The sequence below is a fragment of the Colletotrichum graminicola genome (assembly GCF_000149035.1).
Source record: "Colletotrichum graminicola M1.001 genomic scaffold supercont1.9, whole genome shotgun sequence".
NCBI classification, from domain to species: Eukaryota; Fungi; Ascomycota; class Sordariomycetes; order Glomerellales; family Glomerellaceae; genus Colletotrichum; species Colletotrichum graminicola.
Genome location: NW_007361013.1, coordinates 103,184 through 118,847, shown reverse-complemented (window position 1 = coordinate 118,847; position 15,664 = coordinate 103,184). Strand labels below are relative to the sequence as shown.

Genomic DNA, 15,664 nt, shown 5'->3' with positions numbered 1-15,664 from the left:
TATCTCTTTCTCTTTCTCCCGTATCATCGTAGCATGTGCAACAAGTGAGGCGGAAGGTGCATACAGTCCAATAATGGCCGCTCGCTTGCCTCTGTAATCCATACAGTTAGTTGCCTTACCTAAGCTGGCAATATCCGTTGGAACCTGGGCCTTGTGACCATGGAGCGCTGGCAAACAAGACGGAAGGAATACTCGGTCGATTCCGAGTGGGATCGGGGATTCATGTCTATTTCTCTGCGTTTGATGAACCCCAGCACCGTCGGAGGATGGCCGAAAAGCAAGCACACGCCGCCTGTCTTGAAGAATTGCCTTCTCTCATGTGCCGACTCGAGGAGGCAGAGACCCCGCCAAATCCGCAAGCCAACATCCTACACACCTAGCATGGTCGTGTGAAGGTAGGTGGCTGGTGTTTGCAAGTCAAAGTCGCGGTGTGAAGAATTGGGCCCGCCTGATACCTGGAGTATCAAGTCCAACACACACGCACACACACACACACGCACACACATAGAGATATATACGTAGAGAGAGAGTGGGAGAAAGAAAAAGAACCCGTGACAGCGGGAGTCCAAGTGTGTTTGGTCACCTCACCTCGCCTCACCTCGGCCGGGTTGGGTCGGATAACACAGGCATAGAAACATGGCGGTCGGTGGTGTCCTGGCGGAAGGCTGAACAGCCCGAGAGCTCCTGCGGCGGGTTTCGGCAAGAAGACATAGCACATGTGGCACACTTCTAGGTACTCACTCGTACCTAAGTACCTTGGTAAGCTACCTAGATAAGTACAGTACAGTACACTACCTGTCGGTACCTACCTAGGCCCTTAGGTAGGTAGGTATGATACCAGGTAGCACTGCCCTACACCCACAACAGCCCGGGCCGGTAGTTACCCTGGATTGTGTGGTGCATCTACCTGACGCTATCAGTATGAGCCACCGGCCCTCCAGATAGACCTGCCAGATTAGGTCACCCGACCCGCATACGAAGCGTCCTTATCACGCGTTCCCAGTAATACCAACAGCTTCAAACACACACCTACTGAGCCGTGCGCTGCAATTGATCTCGTCAGCCGTCTTACAACCGAGTCCCAGGTAAACGCTCTCCGTGCTTCAACGATCGCTACCTTCTCCCATTATAAGCTTCCGTTCCTCCGTCGGCTCCATCTTATCTTACGCTTCCATGACACGTTGCTAACTTTTCTTATCTCTTGTTGATCCAGATCGGAGCCTGTGACGGTGTGCTTGGATGCTCCTCGATATTCCCCAGACTGGTATCCGATAGTCCCCCCAACAGCTTCACCCAACAGGATCATGGCATCTCCTTCAAGAGATCCGCTCAGCATCCCGAGAGCCGACTCGCCCTCTCGACAATTTGGCTCTCTTCCCCGAGCAGACGCCACTGCTCGCCTGGCCTCGCCCGTCCCGTCCCAGCAATATGGCACTCCGCAGACAGGCCGCTTCGTCGGCCCAGGATCGAGCAGGCTAGGCGACAACAGCGAGACGGCCAGCCTCGCCCCCTTGGCCGGTGCTGCGCCTTCAAGCGTCCAAGGCCCCGGCGTCTCGGCCCTGGCCGCTGCGCTTTCCAACTCTCTGGGCGCCTCTCCACCGAGACACGGCACTCCTCCGGTGCGCACTGCCACTCCTCCCCCGGCAAGGCCTTTGTCTCCTGCTGCCGCTGGTGCTCAGCTCTCGAGCACACCCATGACCAACTACGGCTCCTTCGACTCCCGCTCTCGCAATGCCGGCGCCTACGAAGACCCCGAAGTCGTCAAGAGGCACCTGGTCCAGCCTACCGACGCCACCTCCGAAGATTCTAGCGTGCGCGATGGAGTCAAAGGCAAGCAGGCGGCGGATACCGATACAGAGACTGGCCTGAATGAGGACGAATTCTCGAGTTTACGGCTGCAGGGCGGAGACGTGACTCGAGGCATCTACAAGTGGACCGAAGAGGCCGAGGCTCGAAACAAGGTGCAGCGCAGCAAGAGCTTCAGCATCTCCCGTCCCGATCCCGAGACCGATATTCTCGATATCAACGCCATCAAGGTCCCCGGAGGTTTCCGTCGTAACTACTTGCGTCGTGCGGCTAGGAGCCCCTCCACGGTCCGAGATGGCGGCGAGCGTGGCGAGGCCAGCGATGGCCCACAACCCCGGCTGCTCACGTCCAGTTTCCTCGAGTTTCTCACAATCTATGGTCACTTTGCAGGTGAGGAGCTGGAAGAAGACGACGAGGCGCTCAGGCCTGGCGAATACTTTTCCTCCGGCGGCGAGGATTACTACGACAGCGGCGAGGACAGCGAGGACGATCGAGAGCCCATGGAGGACAGCGCGCTGCTGACGCCATCGCGTCACCGAAGGAGACGGAGACAACGTGGAGGAAGTGGGAAAAACAGCCCGATGAGCGCCGCGCTCCTGTTGCTCAAGTCCTTTGTTGGTACCGGAGTCCTCTTCCTGCCTCGGGCTTACCTGAATGGTGGTATGGCCTTCAGCAACGCTGTCTTGCTGGGTGTGGCTGCGCTGAGCTATTACTGCTTCGTGCTTCTGGTCACGACTCGTCTCAAGGTCGAGGGGTCTTTTGGTGACCTTGGTGGCATCCTCTATGGCAAGTGGATGAGGGGCACTATTCTCTCGTCTATCGTCATAAGCCAGATCGGATTCGTGGCTGCCTACATGGTTTTTACGTCAGAGAATCTGCAGGCCGTCATCCTGGCGGTGTCTGACTGCAAATCAAACATTCCCGTCAAGTGGTTGATCCTCCTGCAGGTCCTAGTCTTCCTGCCCTTCTCTCTTTTGCGAGACATTGAGAAGCTGAGTTTCACTGCTCTGATTGCGGATGCCTTCATTCTGCTCGGGCTGGCCTATTTGCTCTACTACGACATTCTCACCTTGAGCACCAATGGTTTGTCGGATATAATCTTGTTCAACCGCAACGACTGGACCTTGTTCATAGGCACCGCCATCTTCACATTTGAAGGGATTGGCCTCATCATTCCCATCCAGGAGTCGATGAAGAACCCCAAGAAGTTCCCTGGCGTCATGCTAGCGGTTATGATTATTATCTCGGTCATCTTCATCGGTATGGGTGCCATCTCCTACGCCGCCTACGGATCCAAGACGGAGACCGTGGTGTTGCTCAACATGCCCCAGGACAACAAAATGGTCAACAGCGTCCAGTTTCTCTACTCCATTGCCATCATGCTGTCGATCCCGCTGCAGCTTTTCCCTGCCATTAAAATTACTGAGAATGCTTTGTTCACCAAGAGTGGAAAGTACAACCCTTACATCAAGTGGCAGAAGAATCTGTACCGCTTCTTCTTTGTCATCCTCTGTGCAGTCATTGCATGGGGTGGCGCAGATGACCTGGACAAATTTGTTGCCCTTGTTGGCAACTTTGCTTGCATTCCCCTTGTCTACATCTACCCGGTCAGTGCAGACGAGATGTCCTTTTCATGTGCCCTCGCTAACCAGAAAACAGCCCCTACTTCACTACAAGGCGGTCGCAAAGAACAAACTTTGGAAGATTTCTGACATTGTGCTCTGTGTCTTTGGATTAATCGCCATGGCATACACCACCACTTTGACTGTCTACAGCTGGGCTGGCGGTTCCAGCGAGCCCAGCCCTCCAGCATACTGCGACCGCAGGGGGCACTAAGCTGGCAAGGAGGCCGGTGCAGAAGCGCATACAATCACCGATTTTTTCTGTACAATGAAAGTGCTAGCCGAAAAGCGTTGGGAAGTCATTGCATGGATTCCAGCGGGTTTTCTTCTTCTTTTTCTTCTCAGTCTTTCAAGAGGTTTCAACAGCATTTGTTGGTCATATGAGCGTGGGCTTGTAAATAGACTGAAGAACAGACGGCTCATCGCCACATTTATAGTTCTGTATGTGCATACGTAGCAAAATACTCTGATCTAACAACAACAACATGTGGTACTCTTACATGGGCATGCTAAACAAAGATTGGTGAATGGCCTGGTGGTCCATGAACTTGATGGTTTCTAACTGGTAGCTGTTGGCATGGGCACACGAGTGCACCGCCACATCCCGCTTGCAAATATGTGGCGCAGCTCACCTGCCTTCACCTCAGTGGGTCCACTAATGGCTTCCACCTTTCATCTATCGACCTCGCGCACGCTTAACCCGCTGCCTACTTCACTGACCAACCATCTGTCATCCCACAGTACCATTGTACATCAAAGTCGCACCCACAACAAGAGTGCGAATTTCTGGAACAACACAAGGAGCCAGCATAGTCACAAGACCACCAGGATCTCACCTCTCTGGTGCTTCAATCGTTTATGATTGCGCATCTTCTTTATATTCGTCCTCGAACATCACCATTCGCTTGACCTCACTATTCCACATTCTACCTCGCCAAGATGAACGCCCCTGATCGGTAAGTCAAAGTTGGCATTATGAAACCCTTCGGGATCATTGGGAACAATGTAGTCTAGCAGGTCAAGACGTCAGTACTACTAAGCTGCTGTGGCTTGACACGGAAAGAGCACCCGTCAGTCAGGCTGCTCATGGACCTGGCTGGCTGTGGCTCTCGATGGCTTCACGGTCTGCGCTCTCTGGTCTTTCCAGACCAGGTTCCTTCCTGACTTCTTGTCTTTCCGTTTCTCTACTCGATTTCCTCTTCAGACCTGTGCCCTCCCACAAACATTGCAATCACTACATGGACTCAAACCACCATCTTTCTCAAGCACCAAATCATCATCAGCACTTCTGAATACCAGAAATCGCCATGTATCGTCCTTCAGAGGCCACCGTCACCCCGTGCGAAGTTGCCTAGCTTGGAAAAGAAAGAAAAGAGAGACATGATGGACCCTGACGCTAACCCGTCTCCAGCTTCGAGCTCTTCCTGCTCGCCGATGGCGAGAAGAAGATTGAGGAGAAGGTTTTTTCCGGTATGTCTCTTAAATCCTTGCCGCGGTGAGTATTCGACTCGGATGAACTGAACAGCGTACAGGCATGTCCAACACTTCCGACTTCATAATCAAGAAGGAGGACCACACCCTCGGCAACCTCTTGTCCGAGCACTTGAAGATGCACAAGAACGTCCTCATGGCGGGTTACAAGAGTGCGTTGCACAATCCCTTTGGGGGTCACCTAAACTGACTGGTCTCTAAAGTCTCTCATCCTAATGTTCCTGAGATGTTCATTCGTGTCCAGACGGATGGTTCGATCACCGCCAAGGAGGCACTCGTCCAGGTGATCAAAAAGCTGATGCAGGACCTGTCCCACCTCAGCCGCGAATTTACCCGTGAATTTGAACTGCGTCGCATGGTCGAGGCGGGCCGTTCCAACCAGCAGGGCCAGTGAGTCGAGCTCTGCTGTCGAACCATGAATGGGTTTACGACTCATCGGATTTGTTTTTGTCGGCGTTTGGGGCGGACATGGACACTAAGGAATAACGGTCTGATACCAAAAGTTGGCATGGGAAAAACTGTCAAGTGGTTTTCGCATTCGTAGATTTATCTCCCGGCCTTGGGACGACAGAAGGTGGCTCTCAGACAAGAAGCTTATCTTTGCGAATTACGTCAATCACTACGCTATGCCCTGAGGCCTCTACTGTGACATCTGTGACAGGTTATGTCCAGTCCGAACGTGGTTCTGCTTGGTGAAATATGCTGACTACTGGGTTTCCTCGAAGCCGGCTTTCGTACTGCGTTCCGTTCGGATGTTCCGTGCGAATGGCTCCTGCGCGGCAGATCTTGTCCTCCGTAGGATTCAAATGTGCTGCCTGAGACCTTTTTATAGGCTGGACGTTTGCCTCTAGCCCGATGCTGTCTTTTGCCCAACTGTGCCTCATGCGTTCACTGGTCCCTCCCCTCCAGGAATCAGCTATTGCCCGGTCAGTCTTGTGAAGCTGGAAGCCAGAATAACGTGAACACTACCATGCAAATGTTGTTGCCATTCAGAAGAATCTTGGACAGCTTCGTGTGATTCCCCGAGTAGTCGCTGGCCTGGGCTTAGCAGGGGTAGCTCCATCTCACAAAGAGTGGCCACCTACAATTCTGTGACATCCTCCAAAACCATGTCTACGAGTTCGTTAGTTATGTTACAATGAGTTATTGGATTGAGCTTGTGGTTCACTCACTGACGTAGTCATCGAACCCGAGGAGTGTGCCACTGAACTCTGCCCGTCCCATCAAGTCAGTATCAGGGTTCGCATGAGCCCGGACGGAACCGCCATACCCTTGTCGCCCTTCATGACAACCCAAATTCTCGAGCCGACACACTTGTCGATGAGTTCTAAGCTGGTCAGCTACTGCGCGCGTCGACATATAGGCTCGCCCACTCACCCAGAGGGAGGAGTTGTGCCGCCATACTGCCGCTCAAATGTCGTTTGCTGGGGCAGGTATACAACAGTTCCGCTCTTCAGATTCCTTTGTGAGGTATCGCCGGGATTATTTTCGTCAGAAAGGGTTGATACCGGTCTCAGTACCGAGATTCTTGTCGGCGGCCAATTCGTTTCTCGGGCCTTGAGATGATGGGACGCCGCACACATGGGCACGGAGGGGTGAACGTAATAGCAATGTCAGGTGACTGCGCGACCACTCGCTGGTGACTAAGCAACCTTACCACTGAGGTTCCGCTTTCCGCGTCACTAATTACTCACAGCTTTGCTCCAATTGAACCCCCTCCATCGTTTACACGACGCGTCTGCCTAAAAAAAATCCCATCTTCACTTGTCGCGCCAATGCCCAATGGCAAATATGGCGCTTCACTGGCTTTCCGATACCTGCGAGCGGCCGTGATAAGACTTCCTAGACTCAGCAGCTCAATACTATATCAATCCCGTTCGTTACTGCAGCCGCTCGTCCATATGTGCGTTGCTTCTCCGTTCTGTTCACTCTTCGCTCTTGACTGACGCTGTTACGATTCATAGACGCTGCAAATCGACCATGTATCCCACCTTCTACCGCAATCTTTGGAACCCCCGCCATGGCATTGCGTTCGCCCCGGCGAGGCAAGACGAGACGTCGTACCCGGTGGTCGACATGCTACGTTCTCTACATTCAACCGGACCACCCGCCAACCAGACCAATGCAGCAGTGAGATCGGACGAGGAATTTTTCGAATCAGACGATGACGCACCTTTCTCTACGCCTCCGGAATACCAAGGGACGTTGGACACAACGCCCATCGCTCAACCATCTACATCAGTCGTGAACGGTGTCATAAAGGAAAGCGAGAGTGCAGCCGTGAGCACCGACATGGGGCCTGCAGGGCCTTCAGAGCCTCCGTGCACGAATTTGGAATTCAAGATCTCTCTGAAGGATTTCCGCGAAGCCCAGGGCGCCGCGAAGGAGTCTGCGAAGTCGTTCTGGTCATACACACTCTACCGAGGTCCTCCTGAGGATGGCGTCGAGAAGAAGGTCAAGGTCCACTACTGCAAAAGCAAGCACACGATGGAGAGAGTGTGTCAGTACTTCGTGAACGATAAGGTGCTCGGGGTTGATCTCGAATGGTTCCCAGATGCCAGGAAGGATTCGGGCCCGAAGAAGAATGTCTCCCTGATTCAGGTCGCCAACGAGAGCCGGATAGCGCTCTTCCACATCGCGTTATTTCCCAACAATGACTTTGAGGCGCCGACTTTTCGTAAGATTATGGAAAACGCCGACGTGAAGAAGGTCGGCGTGGCTATCAAGGGGGATTGTACGCGGATGCGGACCCACCTGGGCGTCGACACGAAAGGCATCTTCGAGCTCAGTCATCTGTATAAACTTGTCAAATACTCGGCGAATGGGCGGGTGGGCCTGATCAACAAGAGGTTAGTGTCTCTCGCCTCACTGGTCCAAGAAAACCTAGGCCTGCCCATGTTCAAGGGGTCTGACGTCCGGTCGAGCGACTGGTCACAGCCCCTCAACATGAGCCAGATCATGTGTAAGTGGTTTTGTGGCAGTCTTTTGAAATAAGCCTTATCCTAACTCCATCTAGACTCCGCCTCAGATGCGTATGCCGGGTTCCAGTTGTACCACGTCCTTGAGGGGAAGCGTGAGAGCCTCGACCCTATCCCGCCACGGCCGCACGATGCCGAGCTGAATCGACCCATCCGGCTTGCGGATGGACAATTCATCGCAGCGGCAGATGACAACGCGGAGGCTATTGATTCCGATGACCGCGGTACAACTACAGCCCTGTCATACAAGCATGTCGAGGCCATCAAAGCGAGTCTCGAAATAGAGCCTGAAGGCGGAGGACCGTCGATTGCCGAAAGCATCAGGTCCGCGTCAGCTGTTTCTCCCCAGAAACGCCAGAAAGACCCCAGAGTCGCTGCTGCCGACGAACAGCTGGCCAGGTACCGCACCACGATCAAGACTCTACGCGCCACGCCGTCCGCCGTGCGGTCATACTACATCTGGAGGAACAATGCGGATCTCACACCCGAAGCCATTGCAAAAGTCCTGCGTGACCCACCGCTGCAGACGAACACGGTGGTGAGCTACATTCTGGAAGCGATCAAGCTAGAGAAGCTGCCGTTCGACAAGAAGAGGCTGCGGAACGAGATTCTACATCTTCTGCCGAAGGATGTTCTACAGGGAAGGTACAAAGCCTTGACGTTGGAGGCTCACAAGCCCGACACCGACACGTCGTCGGTGGCTTGAACGACGCGTACGCGCATAACGTGGAGGGAGGCGGGGTGACAAGTCCATCAGCCGAAAGGGAGAAGGGGGAAGTTGTTTTTAGTTCAGCATTGGATTCACCGGAATAAAGATACCCGCATTGGTTACGATTTGGACACCGCTCCCTACCGTCACGAGACTCCCATACCCGTGAACGCCCACTTCCAATACACCGCGATTAGCCACAGGTTCTTCACCGCCGCGTCAAGCTCCATGTGCCGGACCCCACGTCGGCCGATGAGGGTACGGAGGTCCTGTAGACGGGCTTTAGAACGAGTCCGCGGACTGCTCTCCACGAGCAGCCATTGGGCGCCGCCTTGCGCCCCCTCGTTCTTCGCAACCTCGTCGACGGTCTCCCCCCCCGTGCGCCGCTCCGAACTTGGGACGGGCGCTCAGCTGCGAGCCCCGGGCCTGGCGACGCTCTCTGATGGGCGAGACGCGTGGGCTGTTGGCTGGTGGTTCTGGGAGCAGGCCGGGCTCTATGGTGGCGGCTTCGGAGCACCCGTTCGGGTGTGTCGCCAAGTTTCCCAACCCGTCACGCTAAGACTTCATTTCGTCGTTGGATGAGAAAGCAATGTGGCTCGTCCATGTATTCACAAGAGATTGCCACGAGGAGGAGGTTACAGTGCCAAAAAGCAAAGTTTTTTTTAAGTTTTTTTTTTCAGTCTGCGGCCGTTGCTGACAGAAGGTAGCATCTGCGTGTGTATCTATCTCTCCGAGCGGCACATCGTCTCAACTCACCCACATGACGTTATAAAGCGTTGAAGATACCTAGGCCCATTCGTCCGAAGCCGGTCTTTTGTAGCGCTGTCTTTTTTCGACAGCTCTATGGGCTATAGAAGTCCTCGGAACTTATCCTGTTGTTTGTCTGCAGTGTATAGCCAGCCTTCTTTCGCCCCTTGGCCTGGCCTCTCCCCCCTGGCCGGACAAGCCCAAACTGCCTGACGAAAGGTAGAAAGACGAGAAGAGAGAGAGGGGGGAAGGACAAGAAAAAAGCCTGACGATCCATCGCTTATGCGGCTACGTAATGCGCAGGCAAGGCCCAAGGGAGGGGAGAAGAGGCCGTCCTCATCTCCATCCGCAGAGTGAAGCAACCTCTCCTTCCTCGTTTCGCTCTTCTTTGTCTGTTCGCGCCGCGAGAGCAAAGGTCCTCGTCTTTTCCTCCTGTCTGACCAGTCTTGTCTTCTCGTTTGGGGATGGCTGCTTTGAGAAGGGGGGGGGGGGGGGGGGGGGGGAGGTGGATTAGGATTTGCTCGAAGGCGTCTCTCGTCCCTCCCTCTTGCGCGTCAAGGATTGGGGAAAGAGGGGCGGGAGGCCCAGAAAGGATTTAGCCTTAGGGACTTGAGAGGCATGGAAGGAATGGCTGCAGCAAGAGGTGCAGCGGACGCCCGGCGTGCTTCTTCCTTCGCCCGCAGCCCACGACACCTACTCGCTCTTCTTTGGGCCATGCGTCCCCCGTTCCCTGGCCATCACCGAATCCTGCGTACTTACCGCGGGGGGGGATGATCGAAGCCAAAGTCACGGCTGGGGGCTAGCTACCTGGGCAGATGGGAATGAGGCCCTCTTCGTCTAGTCATGGTCTCTCTCCATGGCCCTGGTGGCAAACGTGCTTGTCGACGCAAAGGTAGGTGAACGACCCAAGTTCGACTTGTCCCTTGCCATCAGCAGGGACGCTGTCAGTGTGCCCTCTGCGGAGACCGAAGATAATGAGCACTTGCCATCTGGTCAACTTTGCTAGCGACTTCCTGCTGCGCCTCTGGCCCACGTACGAGGGGATGTGAAGTTGTTTCGAACTTTGCAGCCGGCAAAGCGTTCCGATCAAGCAGTTGGAAGGGACTCTTTGGTGGCGCCTCAACCCCTCTGCTTCTCGGCCTCTCGTAGGCTTTCCTCAGATCCGCGCATTCCATACGGTGTTCACTCCAACGGTCGGTCCCGGCTGTATGGATCTGCCTGCCCTCTACCTTCCGGATGAAGGCTCGCCCAGAGGCTACGTAGAGGCGTGCAGATGGCATGTTGTCGACACTGGGTTGACGGGCAATACGGGACTCGAAGCCAGCCAACGACGGAAAGAAAAGCCGTATCATAACTCGCTGGTGACGAAGGGAGTGGCAGGCGCGGATGCCTAACGGCGGCGAGAGAGCGCATGCAGTCGAACACGCGCCGCTGGAGGGTCTGCGTTGGTGCATGTATGCGCAATGCACTTCCGCGGCGAGAGAGGGCCGTCAGGTCTCTCCTCACGTCTCAGCAACCACGGGCGCGGTCCAGCACACCCTCCAGAGAAAGATGTTGAAGTAGGGAGGTACATGCGCAAGCCGCATTGGAAGATATCCATCTCTTGTTGTTGGTGGCCTCGGCATTCTAGACTGGGTCGTGTACTCAGGCACGATGACAGGTCGGAATGGCGGCTGTTGATCGCGATGCAAGGCAGAAGCGGTCATGAATGTCAGCCGCTAGTTTTGAGAAATTATCCTGTTGGCTGGGAAATCCAACAGAGACGCATAGGTTGACGGCACTCTCGAGAGCCTACACTTGAGCATGGTGTGCCGTAGCTTGGAGTCTTGGATGGTCCAGTTGATTTCCGAGAGGAGAGCTCAGCAACGTTGGAGGTGTCTCTCTTGGTTCTCCCAGCACCCCGGTCATACCCAGGCGCCCAACCTGCGGCTCCATCTCACAGGCATAGCGTCGACCACTCGGACAGGTTGATGGCCGACCGATCCTTGGAAAGGAAAAAACTGGTCGTCAGGATGAGAGGAGTTCGGGTTGGCAGGACCATCATTTCCCCTCCCTCGGTCTCTCACCGGTCCCCCTCTCTCTCACATGTGGCGGGCCGTCGATGGGGTCCGAAGGGAAGATGGGCAGTAAGGACCAGCCAGTGAGAAAGGCTCAAAGCAGCAGCAGACTACCTATGAGGAGCCCACACCCCTCAACCGCAATGGCACGGCAATCCGGGACTCCGCAAGGCAGTTTGTCGAGTGCCGATAGCCAATCCTGGAGATGGATCAAAACTTTCTGACCGTTCATCCCACAGCCGCAACGGAGCTGGGGCCAGGAACCCCGTCGATGCCATCGGCCCCGTCCCATATCCGCAAAGAGATCCAGAGGGAAGGGGGGGGGGGGCGCTCCCAGAAAGGGTTCGGGGAAGGCAGCTTTGGCCAGGCATCGCAATTTTACTTCATCCTGAGGCGCCCGGATGCAGCGACTGGGTTTCCCGCAGACAAGCGCACATACCAATAAGAACGACTACCGCGGACTGGGGGGGGACGCCCAGGTCCCGAATTGCCAGAGTGGTGCCATATTGCATCGCCCAGGTCCCGAAAGGTTAGAATGGCGACCCCCTGACAAGCGTCGCCGTAGCGAGTTAGCCTTATGGATGGGCTCAGAACATACATAGTAATGCGTTGATAATGACGAATGCACGTCGAGTCCCCGTACTTGCATACTGTGTATGTGTGTGTGCTTCACTGTCTACCCCTTGGCAAAGGGAGGACGAGTGGTCGTCGCTTGTTGAGGAACGACTGCCCTTGGTTCTACAGTACCGGCTTAAAAGTCTTGTTAGAGCAAGAAGGAGCAACCCAATCAGCAGCTGTAGTGGGGTGTTGGTGAGAAATGGGATTCCTGGTGGTGCACTATGAAGTGACTGACTACAAGCCAATGGGACCATCTGTTCCTTTTGATTGGGTCATCCCTTTTTTTTTTCTTTTTTTTTTCTTTGGCTGTAACAAGACTTTTGAGCTGGTATTGACTGTGTCCTGCAGCTGGGCCGCACACCAGCAGTTAACGCTAGAAGAACAGGATGCCACAGTAGCGTCTCGGCAGCTGCTCACTATGAGGCAGGTGGTTTTGACATGACGAGGGGGCCAGGAGAAAGAAAGAAAAGAATTCGGCTTGCTGCTTGGGGTATTATGTGTTATGTATGGGTCAACCACAGGACGGTATGGCATACGATAGACGAGACAGTCAGTTGACGGGAACTCTCTCTTGAACGCTCCCTCTCTCTCTCTCTCTCTTGCCGGGTGGGATCGACGCCACATCCGGCTTAACCGGAATCCAGGGTCCCTTTTTTTTTCTTCGGCGGCTGCCTCTGAGCGAATCCAACGCCATGCACATGGCATGTAACGAAGCAGGTGTGCGAACCATAGATGACCACCGAACCGAATTTCCCCCTTGGCCTCTTTACCGACCCTGGCTTTCAGTCATCAGTTGGCCCGCCCGCTCACAGTACAGTACCGGTTTTTTTCGGCGTTGGGTTGCGGCCGACGCTCACCACCACCACCCAATGCCACCGATACGATACAGTGCTGGAGGGGGGCTAGCGCGTCCCAGTTTGTGTTGGTGGGCTCCCGTTCGTGTCTGGACGATGACTTGGAACGAATGGCCAAGGTTTTTCCGCTTCGCTTCGCTAGTATCAGCATTAGGGGACGGGTGACGTCCTTCCAAAACCATGGTTGAGCTGGTTAAGCTAGCGGTTCGGATGCTGTGCTATCTAATCCTTTGTACATTTGTACACGTGCTTGATGCCCTTTAGTGTGCTGGAATGGGAAACGGGGGGGGGGGGGGGGGTATAGCGGCTAACAGCATCGTACCGGTAGTTAGCTGGACAGGGAAGACACACGGGACGACACAGCAGCCTGTGAGCGAAGAGCACGGTGACAGCCTACTCTAAAGTAGAAGCCGGCCGTGTAATGTCTTGGAATGAACCCCCCCTAGCATCGGGTACCCATAGTCTAGGGAAAGCTGGTTTTGTCTTTGACAGGTCACCCCCCCCAATCTGTCCGTTGGTGCTGGCTAGCAGGAAGCGCCGGAACCAGAAAATCCCTTCAATCAGAACCACGGAGCATCCTCGCTGCACCGTGAATGGTTCGTGCGCTTGGGGTCCACGTCATTTTCAGGAAAGAGGGGGGGTGGTGGTGGTGGTGATGGCGGTGGTCAACAGCTCCCAAGTATAGGACCCAGGGTGTCATCGCGGCCTTCAGCCAGTCCGCCCGGGGATCTGCTCTCCAGGATTTCGGTTGTCGATTCTTTGGGGGGGGGGAAAGGTTGTATGTGCAGCCAGCGCGGCTATTCTTAGACGAAGCGAGGGCACATTTGTCGGCCCCTCTCTCTTTCTCTCTCTCTCTCTTTCTCTCCACCCGTCTTCTCGTCCAACAGACATATGTGTGCCTCAGTAAGCCGCTGTCCGCCCGCGATGCTACGCCAACAATCTTGGGCCCAACCTCGCATCTCCCAGTCAAGCTCGGCGTTTGGTTCAGAGATGCACACCCATTGGCCGCTGAGCGAAGCTTGGCTTCCAACAGCCACGCCCAAGGTAGTGTAGCAAGATGCTGTTCTCTGGGAGGCAGTGGGTCATCATCCGTCAGGGCTCCTCTGGCCGACCGATCAAATCAATTGGCACCGTCTTCTTCCGGACCTGTAGGAAAAGGGGGCAATGATACTACGGACCAGCCTCAACAACAGCAGGACGGAAAATCGGAACACATACGACAAACATCTCTCCAGCTCAGCCGTACCAGCATAGGGCTCCGTGCAGCAAGTGGCCGATCCCGAAAAGTCGGGCCCGAGAGGCTCCCTGAGTGGAACGCTTGATTGGCGGCGGTTGGTCAGCTGCAACAGAAGGTGGCTTGGAATGCCGCTGGAACTCGATGGGAAGAATGGTTCAACGGCCGGGGCCGTCTGTTCGTGTGTCGTCTGTCGCCACTTGCCGGGCGTCCAACCATGGACCGGCCGGCCTAAGCGAGCATTGGTTGAATAGATGGGCTAAAGCAGGCTTAGTGTCGAGGATTGGTATCGCAACCGCTGCCGCTCATCTTCACACTAAGGGTTTGTTTTGTCACTTTGGGGGCCGATGAATGTGGAAGGTGGCTGCCCCTGCCCTTGGCTCCGTGTCCGGTCCCTTTCTCATACGATGGGTTGCCACACTTGTCTCCGCAAAGGACCAACATGGCCTGAGCCGCGTCCGTCTTGTGTGATACTGAGCTCCGTAAAGGCCAATGTCGACGATGAAGCGAAGAGGCAAAGAGCTTACCCCCCCCCCCCCCCCCCCCCACCAACCATACACACCTGGCTCATTCCTTGGCCTGCGTTCCTTGCAAGTGCCAGTCCATGGGCAAGGGTGGTCGGCTAGCGTCCGATCAAACTGTGGGAGCCACTGAGAGCGTGGTTCGCTTTACGAAGCCTCTTTGGGCACAGTCATCCCAGGGATGCTGAATTCCGCACCGTAGCATCGCCCTCACATACCGTAAGAGGGACCGGAATGATTACCTCAATGGCTGGCTGGGTCGCAGACACACTTATCGCCCAAGGCTAGAGAGAGACATGCCCTCAGCAAGTCCACCGTCGTCGGGGCGGATTCAAACCCCGACGGCAGCGGGCATAATCGATTCGGCAAGGCATCAAAGCCCGGGCTCGATCAAGGTCAGTCCTTTTCGTAAAATACCAGCGCGTATAATCAATCTACCGACGATCATGGCGCCTCCACCCAAGTGCCGGGCCGCCGTCAGTCATGTCTTACTTGAGGCCCTGTCGACCAGGGCTCTCTTCACGAGTGGCTGCTCTCTCTCTCCTTCCGATGCCAGTTCCCCCACCACGGAGGAAGTAAACCGCGGCCCTTAGCTACCTGCGTACACCAAACTCTTCTCCTGGTGCATGTGGCCGTCAACGCCATCCAGTGAACTGGGACGCAGGCGTATTGCCGAGTAGCGAGAAGTGCAGTTCACACCCATTACCCCTATCTATCCAAACCCAGCAGAGAGTCTACACAAGTGGGGGGGTTCGGTGAATTCACCACCCATGGATTGCTGACCAAAGAGGAACACCAATTGCATTGCAACACGGGGGGGCCTGGGTTGTACCCAAAAGCTCATTAGAACCTTCATCCAACATGACCGAGGGGTCAGCAACACATCTACCACCCTGATTAGTACTTCGGTAATGGCCGCACTTGTTGTTGTTATCCTGCTGCCTGATTTATGGATGGAGTGGAGAAAAAACAGGATAGGATGACGGAAATGCTGGAGAAGGCTCCCATAAAATCGCTCGGCGGCAAG

The 15,664-nt window shown here is 55.1% G+C and overlaps 4 protein-coding genes across 4 annotated transcripts; 3 read left to right on the top strand and 1 right to left on the bottom strand.

Annotated features, from left to right (window-relative positions):
- Nucleotides 1-1,304: 1,304 nt before the first annotated feature.
- On the top strand, nt 1,305-3,642 carry GLRG_03018 (transmembrane amino acid transporter; the record flags this gene model as incomplete). Its single annotated transcript, XM_008093703.1, has 2 exons — nt 1,305-3,413; nt 3,466-3,642. The coding sequence occupies 2 exons, from the start codon at nt 1,305-1,307 to the stop codon at nt 3,640-3,642; spliced, it is 2,286 nt and encodes a 761-aa protein (XP_008091894.1).
- A 725-nt stretch (nt 3,643-4,367) lies between these two features.
- GLRG_03017 (uncharacterized protein) lies at nt 4,368-5,313 on the top strand (the record flags this gene model as incomplete). The annotated part of the gene is made up of 4 exons (XM_008093702.1): nt 4,368-4,384; nt 4,840-4,898; nt 4,961-5,071; nt 5,123-5,313. 4 exons carry the CDS (start codon nt 4,368-4,370, stop codon nt 5,311-5,313), a joined length of 378 nt encoding a protein of 125 aa, XP_008091893.1.
- Nucleotides 5,314-5,799: 486 nt separating this feature from the next.
- GLRG_03016 (LSM domain-containing protein) lies at nt 5,800-6,321 on the bottom strand (the record flags this gene model as incomplete). The annotated part of the gene is made up of 6 exons (XM_008093701.1): nt 5,800-5,835; nt 5,889-5,952; nt 6,005-6,032; nt 6,092-6,130; nt 6,190-6,246; nt 6,297-6,321. The coding sequence occupies 6 exons, from the start codon at nt 6,319-6,321 to the stop codon at nt 5,800-5,802; spliced, it is 249 nt and encodes an 82-aa protein (XP_008091892.1).
- Nucleotides 6,322-6,899: 578 nt separating this feature from the next.
- On the top strand, nt 6,900-8,603 carry GLRG_03015 (3'-5' exonuclease; the record flags this gene model as incomplete). Its single annotated transcript, XM_008093700.1, has 2 exons — nt 6,900-7,881; nt 7,936-8,603. The coding sequence occupies 2 exons, from the start codon at nt 6,900-6,902 to the stop codon at nt 8,601-8,603; spliced, it is 1,650 nt and encodes a 549-aa protein (XP_008091891.1).
- Between the last annotated feature and the right edge of the window lie 7,061 nt (nt 8,604-15,664).